Here is a 14643-nt window from a genome sequence, read left to right on the forward strand (position 1 = left end):
TCGTACACAGGTCTTTATTCAGAGTAAATGCTGATAAAATAACATAAAAGGCCTAGGCATTAAGACAGGAACATCCATAAATGTCTGTGGTTCTTTTTTTGAGTCTTAACCTGACAATTAACTTGTGGAGGAGACCATGGAGTCATTGGCAAATCTGGGCAATTTGAGCTCAGGCAGAACTTGAATTCTGTCTAGTTTAAGGAAGCCTGCCAGTGACAATGAGGGATGAGACAGGACCAGAAGATCAGACCGATGAGAGACCTCTAAGGCATGATGACAAAGGGGGTGGAAAAAGGCAAGAATGAATGAAAAATAATACGACAGATATGAGGAGGTACTGTTATTAGCAGCAGTTTGTTTTCCCCTTTTTTCTTCTTCCTCCTTTTTCAGAGCTGGAGTCTTCAAGTAGCCCCCATATTGGCATTATTTCAAAGTCCAGAGTGGTGCTGGGGGCTACAGAACCTCATCGCTCTCCGTGGTGTGGAGCTGTGTGTCGTCAGCGTCCGTCATACTGCTCTCCTGTGACTCCTCCACCTCCGCTGCTGAGAGCAACAAACAACATTACATAGTGCACACAGCGACACTTAAATGGCTCACTGGGTAGAAGACTTACTTGAGTAGTAGGGATAGTCATCAGGAGTGACGGGTTCGTCATCATCTGGGAGGTATCGCTTATCTATGGCCTCTTTGATCTGATTATTGGCTCCTTTAGGGTCCAAGTCCATGGCCCAAGAGAAGTTCATTAGTGCCAGATGAGTCTGGCCAAGCTTCTTATAGACCTATACAGATGATGAATATGAATTTTTTTTTTTTACGAAAATACATATTTGATATAAAATATATGCATGTAAACAACTGAGCTGTACGAGTACCTTTCCTATTAAGAAGTAAACAAGGGACTCCTTGGGCACTATTTGTTTCAGCTCTTCAAGCTCCTGCAGAGCCGCCTGTAAAGAATGAATTAGTCATCTGACATTCCCTAAGATTTCTGCAGGATGGATTTAGAAAAATTCTATAAATGTGATGGAATACATCAATATGGTGCCTAAAAGTAAATGTTTAGTATTACCACTGCTTTGAAGTGAAAACAAAAAATCAACTACGAACAGAACTCTGCTTAAGGTTTGATTTAACTCCGCTCTAAACCACCAGCATATGAAAATCTTAACCTTCTGATCATACTGTAATAAGTGATGTTCTTCCTCTGTATTTTTGTCCTGTTTTCCAGTACAAATGTCCAAACATTCTTAAATCAAGATACGTGTTCTTGTTTTAAGCATAAACAAAAAAAATTGTATTAGAAAACAAACCTAAAATACTGTGGAAGATTTTGTTATGACTAAGACTTTCTGTTGCAATTTAAGGCCCTCATTTGTGAAAGCACTAGTTAAGACTTTTTGCAAAAACTCTGACTGATGTTTATGTCATGATTCAAGTTGGGGAGTACCTTATACTTTTCATTGGCAAAGAGAATAGAGGCCCTATGGAATTTGCATAGCGGGTTCTTGGGGTCAATGCTAATGGCTCTGTTGAGGGTCTCCAGTGCATGGTCTGATTTCTTCAAAGCATGTTGAACCTGATATGGAGCACATGAAAAAGGATATGAAAAGTCGAACAGTCAGCACCATGTTTTTTCACCTATGTATGTATAACAAACAAGCACATATATGTTAGTCTGCCATTACCAAACTCAATAAAAAAAAAAATACTTGCACTGTTGTTCACCTACAAAAGAGCGCGTGTGGGTAGCATCACTTTAGATTAACACTAATGTCCCTACATTAGATTTACTTACCACTCCAATATGACAAAGCAGCACAGAGCTCTGAGGATTGATGCTTAAAGCCTTCTTGAAATGAATCTCAGCTAGGTTAAATTTCTCCTGCTTGTAGTAAATCATTCCCAAGCCGTACCTAGCATAACAGACAGAAACAATGAGCCCGAATGGCAGATGGTTTTCATCATTTAAACACTGACAATATAAAATGAACAGTTTAATTTTACAATTTTCTGGGTTCATCTAAAATAGTGTCTCATTTCCAAAGCCAAAGAGTAGAGTCTGAACTGTACCAGGCATTGTAGTGACGTTTACTGAGGCGTATAGCATTGCGGAAGCAGCCCAGGGCTTTCTCCAGCTCCTCTGTGAGAACTAGTTCATGCCCTAATAATGTGTATGCGTATGCAAAGCTGGGGTCCACCTGGATGGCCCGTGTGAAGAACTTAATGGCTATGTCATGTTCCCGCTGTAAGCTGAAACAGTTACCAGCTACACACCAGGGCTGTACACAGAGAGAGGAAGAAATAAGACGTGAGAAAAGCATTCAAATGCTAAACTCTGCTCCTTTGCTATATTACTCTGAGAGACTTACCTCTGGTGAGTTTTTGTCCATGTCAGTGAGATCTTTAGACAGGGCGGAAAGTGCCACATCCTTCTGTAAATGCCAGAGCGTTGTGGAATAGATCTCCATACCTTCCACTCGATAGCTCTCAATACGCCGGACTTCTGAGAAAATCCTCTCCGCCTGGTTAAACGGACACAATAATTCAGTCTTGATGATCTTTTCTGCAATTCACTGTTTGAATTATGTTGTCACCATTTTCTACCACTGATGTTTCTTCAGTGCTTTCAAAAACTGCTGTCGTCTGATTTCAGCAGCCAGACTCACCTGCATGTATTCAGCCAACTCAAAGTGTGCTCGCCCAATCTGACCCAACACCCAGCCCGTGTTGTAGTGGTGTGAAGGCAGCTGACTCAAGATGTTAATGGCCTCTCTGCAGTTATAAGAGCAGAGGGCAAGATAGCCCCTCCCAATATCCCGCATCAACGTCATCAGCCCATCTGAATAAAACAGAGGAAACTATTTTAAGGACCTGCTTCACAGATTATCTGAAATTTTGATGAAGCACAGATAAATAACAAATAAATACTGCAATATGTCATTAAAAAAACTGTTTTGATTGCATTTGTTTTTTTTATTCCATGACATATTTTAACAAATGGCAAATACCTGCAGCAGCCTTTTGCAGATTAAAAGCCTGGAACTGTGGTGAGCTGATGTTGCCTTTTCCCTCCGATAGAGAAGAATCAAGTTTGAGGATCTCTATGCTCTCATTCAGGTTAGATGGGGTGATTCCTCCTTTACCCATTTTCGTTTTTGTCTTTCGGTTAGGAATCTTGGTGGGGAACTTCATTTTCAGCTTCTTACTGTTCTCCTGTTCAATTCCATCAAGAGTGTTGATAAAACTTTCTCTAAAGAAACAAGTGTATGCATAAACTTGCATGTGTAAAAGACAGTACCTTGGCAGTGGAGCTGGCACTGGTGAAGAGTCTTGAGCTCCGCCGTGGCTGCACATTTGGGGGAGCAGCAATGGTTGGGCTCAGCACTTGCGGTGTAGTACTACAAAGCAGAAAGAGTTGTTATCAGAAGCCATTGTCATAGCTATGAATCGCCTGGTTGACATGTACCTAGTTTGTGGGGCAGTGGTCTGAGTTTGGTTGAAAGGGTTCGGAATGACCTCTCTGCTGTTTCCACTCTGTGCAAACACTGACTTTGTCCCCACTTGGCTGATTCTACTGACGGCCTGAAGAAAAAAAAAAAAAAAATATATATATTATATTAAGATTCTCTCCGCTGCGGCTGTCTGTCATCCTCCATTCAGCACACTAAGTGTAGCATTCGGTTACTACTGTCAAAACAACTCTCTTCAAGTGCACACAGTAACAGGATTAATATTGTTAAAAGAAAAAGGCTCAAACTAACGCATAGATTTAATACACTTACGGGCTGCGCAGCCTGCACACTGTTGTTTCAAGCTCATCATTCTGTTCACGGGATGCGTATGAGCGCTCAGTGTGCTCCATATTGGCTCCATTAGTATTATAATATTTTCTGCTAAATCAAATATTATTAACAGCCTTTCTTGTTCTGTCCTATCTAACATAAGTTGCTGCCTCTATTACTGTACAATACATTTAAAAAGTATTTTATATTTCTACATAAATATATCTACTTTTTTATTTTACAACAATACAAAAAGCAAAATGTAACAATTTAACATTAGACTTATTCACAAATTTTCACTGAATTTTCCACTTACCTAGTTTATACTAGAATTGTTTTCATAGATTATAAAAATATATTTCTTCATTTGTTATTTTTCCATTTAAATGAAGTTTAAATGTTGTAGATTGTGTTTAACACCCAAAAGAGTGATGAATTTTTGGTCGCTCTATATAAAAGCATCTGCTAAATTTTGATATAATGTAAAAATTTTAATAAAACAAAACTGAAATCTTAAAACAGGCCCCAAATCAAATAACAAATATAATAAATCTGTTCATATAAACAAAACAAGGCTCTGTCTGTGCTATTTCCATTTAAAATTAGAGGCAACCACTGCATTTTAATAATGATCCAAACAAATATGCTGTATAAATGCAACATGGGCAGTTTTTAAACCAAATTAGAGTGTATAATTTCAAAATTTGAAGCAAAAACTGAATGTTTTGAATGTTTTGTGAAAATATACATAAAAATATCTGCATGAAACAGCAGATGAGCAGAACGAGTTGCAGATCCACTATCTTCCAGCAGGTGGCGCTTAAAGTGTTTCCTTGGTTTCCGCTGTAAATAAAGCTTCAGTGCACTTATGAACTTTAGACAAAGGCAAGATGAAAATAAAAAAATACCATCTAAAATTTCCTAAAGACAGCAAATTTCCCTCAGATACTGGATTCATATAAATTCCTACCACTAAATGAATAGCCATTTGTTTAGCACCTCAACCGATTTGAAGTGTAACATAACATCTTGCGGATAATCGTTTCAAGGGTTGAAGGAATCACGATGTCAGCTTAACATCGTAATCTCTGTCAGCCATCGCGATAGACTATGCCATTGGCCAAACCTAGTGTACAAAAATGGTGTAAAAGCTAAACTACATGACTATCTTTTCTGGTGAAATAAACTTTGGCTAATGTTAAAAGATTTGAAAGAAAAACTACAATTATACAAACATGTATAGCATAGACCCTCAAAAACACAAGTCCCGTGGGAGTGCTTTAATAGCAAGCTGCTAGAAATAAAAGCAGCTTACCTTCTTTGGAGGGCCAGGTGGAGGTGGTGGTTCCATCCCACTTCCACTGTGACTGTAATTCTGCAGGTACGATGGGTCTCCAGGGCTCGGCTCCAGAGGCAAAATTCCAAAACTACACAATATTAAATAGATTGATTACTAGTATGGAAACATAAGACCCAAATAACACCCATAATGGGAATCAATAAAAAAAAGTTTCTGGAATTACATTAAGAAAGTCAAATGCATGGTTAAGTATGAGGTAGAGCAGCATGATTCAGTAAGGAATAATTGACTCCGGGCCGTTGAATTATTAGAAAACAAAAAATACACACCCAAGAGGGTGATGCAGCCACGATGCTACACCTCGGATGTGCATTATTTTCTAATAATTCAAAGGCCCAGGATTGATTCTGAACTGATTCTGTGCTAATGTTATGAGCGGGGGTAAACCAAAGGCTTGAATCAAGGGCAATCATCGCCAATGACGCCATTACGTCGAGTGCAAAAGAACCGTTGAACTGTTTTATTGAATCTAACTGTCCGAAAGAAGTACTGGTGATCCGAAAACCAATGCAACAGGTTCTTGACTCGTGAACAAGTCTATGTTTTGTTCGTTATCTGGCTCGGCTCGGTGTTCATCTTCAGTTCTCTCTTCGCATCAGTTCAGTCAGTGTACTGTTTGAGTAAATTAATTCCTCCGGGATATTGGTTTGTTTGAACTCAGAGGGAGTGTCAGCCACATTAAACAAGTTAACAGCTTAAGTCATTTGTGGATTAATGCTTATTGGAGACATGAACCGTTTAAAACGATTCAGTTCGATTTGGTGAACTGGTTCAAGAAGATCCGGTTACATCGAATGATTTGTTCGCGAACCAGATATCACAAACTGCTTTGTTTTGAACGCTCTCACAACAGACGCGGAAGAGAAGACAATAGCACTATTCGGAAGGGACTCGTTTTCTAAACTACGTTTAAGTTTCGATTCTTACCACCTGACGTCTGTGATTTTCATGTACCAATTCGGACGGGACTAACATCTCCGTGTTTATTACAGAGGTGTGAGGGTCTGATTTGTGCATCTGGGCGTCACAGAGATCACGCGCTCTGTATGCGTGCATTGCATTCATTCAGAATGATTGCCTTAGTATTATTACACAATAAATACTAAATGGCTAGTACAGCAAAACCATGTTAATGTGTGGTTCCTTTAGTTTAACTCGTTTTCCTTTTTTTTTTTTTTTTAAATTAAATGTAATTAAAACATTATGTAACCGAGTACATAAATGAACGTAATCTTACCTGATGCTGATATTACAGTAGCCGGTATTAACAGTTTACGCAATCTTGCTTTTGATTTTATTATTTGTATTTTTTTTTTTTTTTTTGCGTTAAGCAAATATATCAAACATCCGCGCGGTAAGAGCATCTACGGTAATTCACGTTGGCCAAAACACACAAGGAAAGGCATTGTGAAATAAAATATCACTGGCAATCACAGAGATTCGCATTCAGACGGGATTAGTTTTCTCAGAGGATCACCGAGTTTGGCAAAATCCACTAACAGGTATCCTCTACTAAACAGCGCTATTGTCACCTCTTTAGTGAAAAATGTCATGTGTAGCCTTAATTAATCTGGACTGTCCAATACTGCTGCCACCCAGTTGTTGAACGTTTTATATTCACTGTAAATATTAGAATTTACTTTAGGAAAATCGTCTGTCGTGTTGTTGTTTTTGTTAGTCCAGTGTGCTGTATAGGTACTGTATGGTAATTTCCGTTATTACAGTTAACTATGCGAAGTGATATGGAACTGTAATGAGGTCAAGAGAGCTGCCTGGAATGCAATGTTTTTGCATTCAAATGTGGATTTTTCTTTAAAATTTGACGAATATACTAAATAAAAATAACAAATTGACAGCCCTAAATACCAATAGCGGTTGCTGAATAAACATACGACTATGACTATAAATAGTTTATTGGAGTTCGTATTATAATGTTTATTATAATAAAGTATATAATAATGCAATGCTCCGATTACTCATGCAGCCCTAGTATGAGGTATGATAGCCTTAGTGATTGATGGTCATTACCTTGGTGTAAGGGGGCTGAGTGTGGCAGTGCCCCCAAGCAGACATCGGCCACTTTTGGGTTTGTTTTGCACCTGTTTGGACAATAGTGAGCCACCAGTGCCCAGTGGCACAGAGTCTGGCGAGATGACGGAGGAGTCGATGTAAGACACAGAGGAGTCCGTATTCAGGGAGTACTTTGAGTTAGAAGATTCTAGATTGAGCCGGTTTAGCTCCTTTAGAGAGAGACGAAAGACAATGCCAAGATAAAAGGTAAAAGATGATCCAAATTCACAACAATTAATATGTCCAAAAACATTCCCTTATATAAATCATACTCATACATATTTCCCTATAAAACACAACAAAATGCATGAAAAACCAGAGGAAGGACATACCAAAGTGTCCTGCGGGGTCTCCATTAGGACAGTATCAACTTGTCGGTGTCCCATATTGTTACTAGGTGTGTGCGCAGGGCTGATGGAAGAAGGAGGGATGACTCCTCCACTACCTCCACTGAAATTCTGCAAGGAGGTCAATCTAAAGATCTGCTCTGGATCCGGTTGCTCCCCTGTAGCACAAAGAGCACAGTTTAAAATCACATGATCTTCTCAGGGAGTCTTGTAACTGAACATCTTTGATGAGGTTCATATGATGACCCTAATTAAAATTTAACTCACCGATTTGACATAAAGACTCAAATGGAGACCATAAGAAAGGGTTTTCGCTAATGCTTTTTTGGTAACATTCAGCTCCTTTTGCTAACCGATCTGTTTTGCTGCAGGGACAAAGAAAATAGCATTCGTTTTGTGCATAATCATTCAAATTTTAGCCACAGAAAATATTTAATAAAATTCAATTTTTTATTTTCTGCCAAAATATGCAAGCGGCTGAAAAAACATAAGCAGAAACCACAACTTCAATATCCTATAACAATCTCGGACAAGACAGTTTAGTCCTAGTTGTGTAGTAAAGTTTAAATCCCACAAAAGTGATTGTTCTCTTGATTATTAGCACATGAACAAAGAGGGCAAATGCTTTGAGGCTATTTCCCCAATGTAAGGGAAGTTATGACTTTAAGTATAACATTTTATTGTCATAGTTATTATTTGTTTACCAAAGAGTGTTATTTTCTTCTCTAAACACCTCAACATACTTGAGTTATTTGAATACCTAAAAGGACACGTTTTAATTAGATGAAATAGAAGCATCCTGGTCTGATTAGTATATTCTGAGTCAGAGTGTTATTCTGGGTCACACTCTGTAGCCAATCTGTATGACTGTTGACTATTTCTTACAGGAAATAAATATTCAACATACTAGTGGCTCTTTCCCAGGAACATAAGCCAGGTTTCCATCCAAAGATTTTTTTCATGAAAAAAATATTTAGCACTTCAAAATTGTTACCGATATAGCTGATGGAAATGCCATTTATCAATAATATTTCTCATGTGTCGACATTGTTTTTCCATTGAACTTTAGCGCATAAATTCTATATTGATACTCCAAATGTCACAAAAATTGTTTGGAAACACTTTTTGTCAAGAAAAGGGGCTTTAATGCAAAAAAAAGTTTCCCCCCTACATAAAATACATTTTCAGATGACAAAGAAATTGTTCAAAACAAGTTTAATATCATTCTTTATCATTTACCAGTCAAATTTAGAACGGAGACATGATAAAAATAATAAAAAAGCAGTATTACCTTAATGCTGGAAAGACCGTTTTTTTTTTTTTTTTTATATTAGCCCATCATGCATCTAACCATCCAAGTGCACACTTGCTGTTAAGAGCTGTTAAGATTAAAACTGGCAGCTCCGCAGTGAGTCAGTGTCATGGACGTAGGACAGAACAAGTGTAAATATATTTTCTAGTCTATATTTCCATCTTGTAATCCTGCTGGTTTAGGTTATTTATTTATTAAAAATATTAATTATTTATAAATGGAGCAGACACTGTCTAACTATGTCTACAACGGATGCTTATTTTTTTTTTTTCCGCATATTGTTGTCGTCGATAACTGGATAGAAACTTGGCTAGTGGCAAAGCAGATGTTATCGTACATTCACTAAGATTCATTCATTTCTGTAGGTGAAGGTAAGTAGCCAAACAAGCTCAACATACCAGTAGATTTGCCCCAGCAGTGCCAGAGTGAAGCAGGCCGAGTCTCCAAACTCAGTAATGATGTCATCTTGGCTTTTCTGTTTGTTCAGGACTCCTCCAGTCAGGATCTGCTCTCCCTCTGCCAACCTGAAGGAGAAAAATACAAATACATTAAAACTGCAAGAAATTTGTAATGAAATACATGAAACGACCCAGACAACTACTGTCTCCAGACCTCACGCCAAGTTTGAACGAAAGTGAAGCCACTTCTGCTTGCCATAGTTTTCATGGATAACAAGACCTATACAGTCCCTCCAGAAAAACGCGATTATGCGATCGCGTGATTTAATGCATAATCAGCCAAGGGCCGCATATTTATGCGGAGGTCGCATTTTTTTAAATACGCCGCACTTTCGCCGCATAAAATCCCGATTTCAGGAAGCAAAATATGCGGAGGTCGCATGATTTCATAATCATAATAATTTTCGTTGCAAAAAAGTCACATATATCTTAGCAGAAAGTTGAAAAATGTTGCGTTTACTTCACACAAGTAAATCGCCATTATTTCCCAATGGGAACCTTATGAAGTGACGTAATTGCGCGACGTGAACATCATTTGTGAAGCCCACGGTGAAACCAGGGTGAAGGACGCAAATCATTCTCATCTGCCAACAAAAATAAGCGCAAAAGACTGCGCGAAGCAGTTACCCGGTGTGTTACATGACAGTGGGGGCAAATTATTTTGACAGAGGGATGAGGATGGCGAATGATAGGCCAGTGTTAAAGGCTACGCAGTTAGTTTTCATTTTCACAGTGGACTGTTGTAGTTTCATTCAGAAGTTGATGCACCTCTACAGTTGTAAGATTGTACTTTTTTGTTACAGAATAGTACCAAAACCTTACAGTTGTAAGTATATTAGTAGTATGTAAAATAATTTACGTTGCAATAAGAGATTGCACTTTGCAATTCGTGTAAAACAGCATTTGTATATTTGTGTGTATATTTTATTTGTATTCATTTTTACAGAAGTAGTTGAATATTCCTTTTGTAAAGCTAGAGAACTTGTTTGACTCAATGTTTTGTAAGTTTGAGCCATGTGTTAATTAAGGTCTGAAATAAAACAGAATGAGAACTTAAATATTCTGTGATTTAGTATGCTTGCTTATCATAGGAAGTCATAAGAAATGACTCTTTACAGTAAGGTAGTAGCCTAGTGAGAACAGGGTGTTGGGGGGGCAGTTTTTGCAAGTTCCCGCAATTTCATCGCATAAGATTGCAAAAATATCCCGCATATTCCATCGCATTTTTTAAGAAAACCTGCCGCATAATCAAGGATTTTTGCCCGCAACAATCACAAAAAAAATCCGCGTTTTTCTGGAGGGACTGCCTATAGCATTAAATCCCATTCATAATTAATATCCTATTGTATTACATTAAATGTACCTCTCAGGTAGGGATGTCAAAAGTAACTCTACTTTAATACTAAAGTAAAGACACAGTCTACGGTATGGGTAGTTATATAAAACTGCCTCACTCTCTCACTGACTGGCGGCTGCTTTCAAAAGCCAAATATACTTTTCACAAAGGCAAAATGCTTGTCTTGGAGAGATAAATGTAATCACAGTCACTGTCTTAAGCGAAAGCAAACAGACAATAGAATGCAATATGACTGCACCATGAGACCTGCTGCTGCCTATCATGTTATTAATATTAAACAAGACACAAAAATAACAGTCAATTATTTGGAAAAACCCTTGAAAAAGACTTTAACTAGTTAATATATACAATATTTACATAAACAATTTTATGATAATGCACGTAGCAATTGCTTTTGAATATTGCTATGATTGTGAGGTATTGAGTATTCTGAAATTTCACTGCTGTAAGCTTTTGGAAGAGATAAACATAGATACAGGCACTGGGATACAATGATAATGAGTCACGAGTTTATTATACGATTAGTTGGGGAATAATTAGTCATCCATACTTGCTCAGTTCCACACAGCACTTGGCAAGAAGATATTTGCACTGCGGCGTGGTGCAGCTGTGTCCTTTTAGGAGATGGTAGGCCTTATACGCCTTCCCTGAACGGTAGTAGCTTGTAGCCAGCAGGAAGAGCGCTTCTTCTGAATGGACTGAAAGGTGGAAAGAGTAACAAAGGGCAAACAAGTTTTCATACACGATTAACAGATTATTTGTTCTTATTTAAACAAACTTACTTCATTTTGTTTGGTTTCTCAGAAAACTAGATGTCATATGTTCAATGTGCTTTTTAAGAAAATGTTTCTTGATTTAGGCAAGTTTAAATATTTGTATTGAAATACAAAGTACAAATACTGAGGCAAACATTCATGTTTTGCAGTGCATGCATCATTTAATGCCATGACCTTATAAATTTATTTTTAGACCTTAATTTGTGGATGAGTGAATTATGACTTTTCAAGAGCTGCAGAAAGCCTGTATAAAATCGAATTCAGGATTTAATATGAAAGGCACAATAATGCTTGGAATGTAATTTACTTTAAACAGTCCATCTCCATAAAAATCTGAGCTTCCATTTTGAGTCACATTAACTTGTTTTAATGGAATGCCTCAGCCCAGCTCTGAAAGATGAGGGGAAATGGAGGATGTAGTCTGCCTGTATGGAGGACGATTTGTGCAATTACCCTCAGCATAGAGTCTCTCTGCCAGGAATACAGCATCTCGGTAGGCATAGTGATTCAGAGCATGCCAGACAGCAGCCTATGGACCAAAACAGAGCTGCCGTTACCTTCATGTCTTCTACAGTTGACGAAAAGGAGTATACGTCACAACAATGATAAACCATAGCTTTTGATGAAATATGGTTAATGACTTTATTACCACCTGACAGCAAGTATAAACTTCTGATCATCAAAATTACATATAAACAATGACACTGATTGCAGAAATGTTTACATATATATTAAATGTATATGAAATGATATGCTGTCATTAGGTCACGTCTTGATCACAGTTTTAGGAATGGTGAACGATTTCAGTATATACAAAGGCTGAAGAAAAATAGGTAAACGAGCTCATGTTGACTGACAGAGGAGATGCATATCGGCGCGTCTGGACGCCCCAAAATATTGTCTAGTTAGGTAACGTAGCTCGTTCTTGGTTTGAGACACAGCCATTGTATTTACATTTGATGGTTTCGCTTGACAGATACACACAGGTTTAACAGCTGTGCTCGATGAACCGTTGGCTAGCTGGTATCTGACAAAGACTGATGAAACCCACAACCTTTGACGTTTGTTGGCCCATTAAAACACCAAGGTTAAAAGGCAATTATATATAATGGTTTTATTTCTTATGAGATTATATATTAGACAACGAACCAGCTCCAGTCTTGCTAAAGCATCAAATCTCATCAATTGCACTGGTTTGTGTTACTCTTCATATAACGTTACTGTCTGTGAATACCAGCCGTTTCTGATTTCACGATTTATAATTATCCTCAACAGTGCTGATATTTTCACACAAGCGTCAAAATAAAACCTCACTAACGTTACACCAATAAAATAAAAAATAAATAAATCAGGTAACTGGCTAACCTGCAAGACGATGCTTTAGTTTCCTTCAAAACTACTAACAAAAACTGTCCTGTGTTGTCAAGCACTGTGCTTTTTAAAACAGCTATTTTAAATTCAAATAAAAGCAATATGTGGTATGTTTAAGGGCAGGTTCTGTGTGAAGTAAAGGCAGAGGCCTTTAGCATTAGCTGCTAACTGAGGCCGCGGTGTAGCAGCGCTCAATCATCCGGTCTCTCGCGCTGGATAAAAGTCTTCTCCCGCAACTGGGTCTGCAACGGAGCGCTTTAACATTTAGCTCAAATACCTGGACTGGTTCCTGCAACACCGTCATTCCGTAACCAGGCTCCTCTTCACCTCCTTTTTTTGGTTTCTTTGCTGCTTCTTCAGTCGCTTTCTTAGCTCAGTATCCACTACAGGCCAAAAGTAGCAAAACTAGCATCTAAGATTTGAACATTCCAACCGTTATCGGTGAATCCGGAAATGCCCGAATACGACCGATTCAAATACATACTTTACGATAAGAGGCGAAGGTTGTCGGAAATAGCCGATTGGGAAAGGTCAATTTTCGGAATTATAGGGTGAAGTGCTGGTAAAACTTACATAAAATGCCCGTTACGAATAAAATGTTGTGAAGTTTAGAAAATTCTTACTAAACTACAGGTTTTAACTAAAGACTGTTTCTTTGACTATCTAAGCTTTATCAAAAAAATTATTAAACCTTAATCAATTAATACAATACTGTTCTTAGGATTTAAATAGGTAATTTCTTTCTTTGTAGAACATAATCATATATAGTATTTATGGGTACCACATCAGATGGTCACAATACAAGAACTAGTCAAATCTTTTTACCTCGGACATTGAAAGAAGATAACGTACAGTATATACTTATTTCAATTTGCAAAATTAGATGAGTACAGTAATACAACAATGGCCTAAATTATATACCATGATATATCTTATAATATATTATTCTGATGTAATAGCACCTTCAGTCTCATTTTCAGTCTAAAAATATACATTTTTGTTTGTGAGTGTGTGTACTTAACCATATTTTGGGGACACATTTGAACCCAAAAGTGAGCTAAATCTGACAAAATCTCCATAAACCTCCCTTTGGGAACTTCCTCATTTGTAAAACTGAGATAAATTTGTTTATTTTTTAAACTTTTATATTAAAAGTTTTTTTTTTTCAGTTATTGCCATCTTAATTTTTCACCAATGTTCACGCTTCCAAAACTATTTTGCTAATCACTTCACAAACAAAACCACATACATCAGCAGTCATTGCTCAACTCCACCCACCCAGGAACTCTCAACAAACACTCACACAGCTTCTCTCCTCCTCTCTTCTTACAGAAGATGAGGTCTTTTAACTTATCCTCTTCAGCACCCTACCACCTGTCCTCTAGACCCAATCACCTCACATCTCCTACAAGCTATTTCCTCTGCACTTCTGATGCACACACATCATCATCAAATCTCTTCTCCCAGGCACTGTATTCAAACAGGCTTGGGTAACTCCACTGCTTAAAAAACCTACACTAGACACACTTGTTGAAAGCTACAAGCCCTTATCTCTCCTCCTATTCAGAGCACAATCACTTGAATGCATTGTGTTCAACCAAGTGTTTTCCTTCTTCAAACAGAACAAGCTGGACAATAACCAGTCTGGATTTAAAAGTGGCCATTCAACCTTGCTGTCCGTCACTGAAGCACTATGGAGTGCAAGAGTTGAGTCCAAATCTTTAGTTTGATGAAGATTGGTCTGAAGAAGGCTTAGATAAAGGAGGAAATGTCACAATGTGTTTCAATCAATAAAGTTGGATTTCTTCAA

General features: G+C 37.8%; 1 protein-coding gene across 2 annotated transcripts; it reads right to left on the reverse strand.

Annotated features, from left to right (window-relative positions):
• Positions 1-13282, reverse strand: cdc27 (cell division cycle 27). 2 transcript variants are annotated; one of them, XM_052543671.1, is made up of 19 exons: positions 13111-13282; positions 11916-11991; positions 11237-11384; positions 9270-9395; positions 7827-7924; positions 7545-7717; positions 7171-7382; positions 5098-5209; positions 3467-3582; positions 3299-3398; positions 3009-3213; positions 2667-2839; positions 2370-2522; positions 2071-2279; positions 1796-1913; positions 1448-1576; positions 873-947; positions 614-779; positions 1-539 (listed from the first exon to the last, which is right to left on the reverse strand). In XM_052543671.1, exons 1-19 carry the CDS (start codon positions 13135-13137, stop codon positions 454-456), a joined length of 2502 nt encoding a protein of 833 aa, XP_052399631.1. In that variant the 5' UTR covers positions 13138-13282; the 3' UTR covers positions 1-453. The 2 variants fall into 2 exon arrangements, with proteins under 2 accessions (XP_052399631.1, XP_052399623.1); XM_052543663.1 differs by having other exon boundaries at positions 1-542.
• Between the last annotated feature and the right edge of the window lie 1361 nt (positions 13283-14643).

This window comes from Carassius gibelio, chromosome A3, assembly GCF_023724105.1.
Source record: "Carassius gibelio isolate Cgi1373 ecotype wild population from Czech Republic chromosome A3, carGib1.2-hapl.c, whole genome shotgun sequence".
Taxonomy (NCBI): domain Eukaryota; kingdom Metazoa; phylum Chordata; class Actinopteri; order Cypriniformes; family Cyprinidae; genus Carassius; species Carassius gibelio.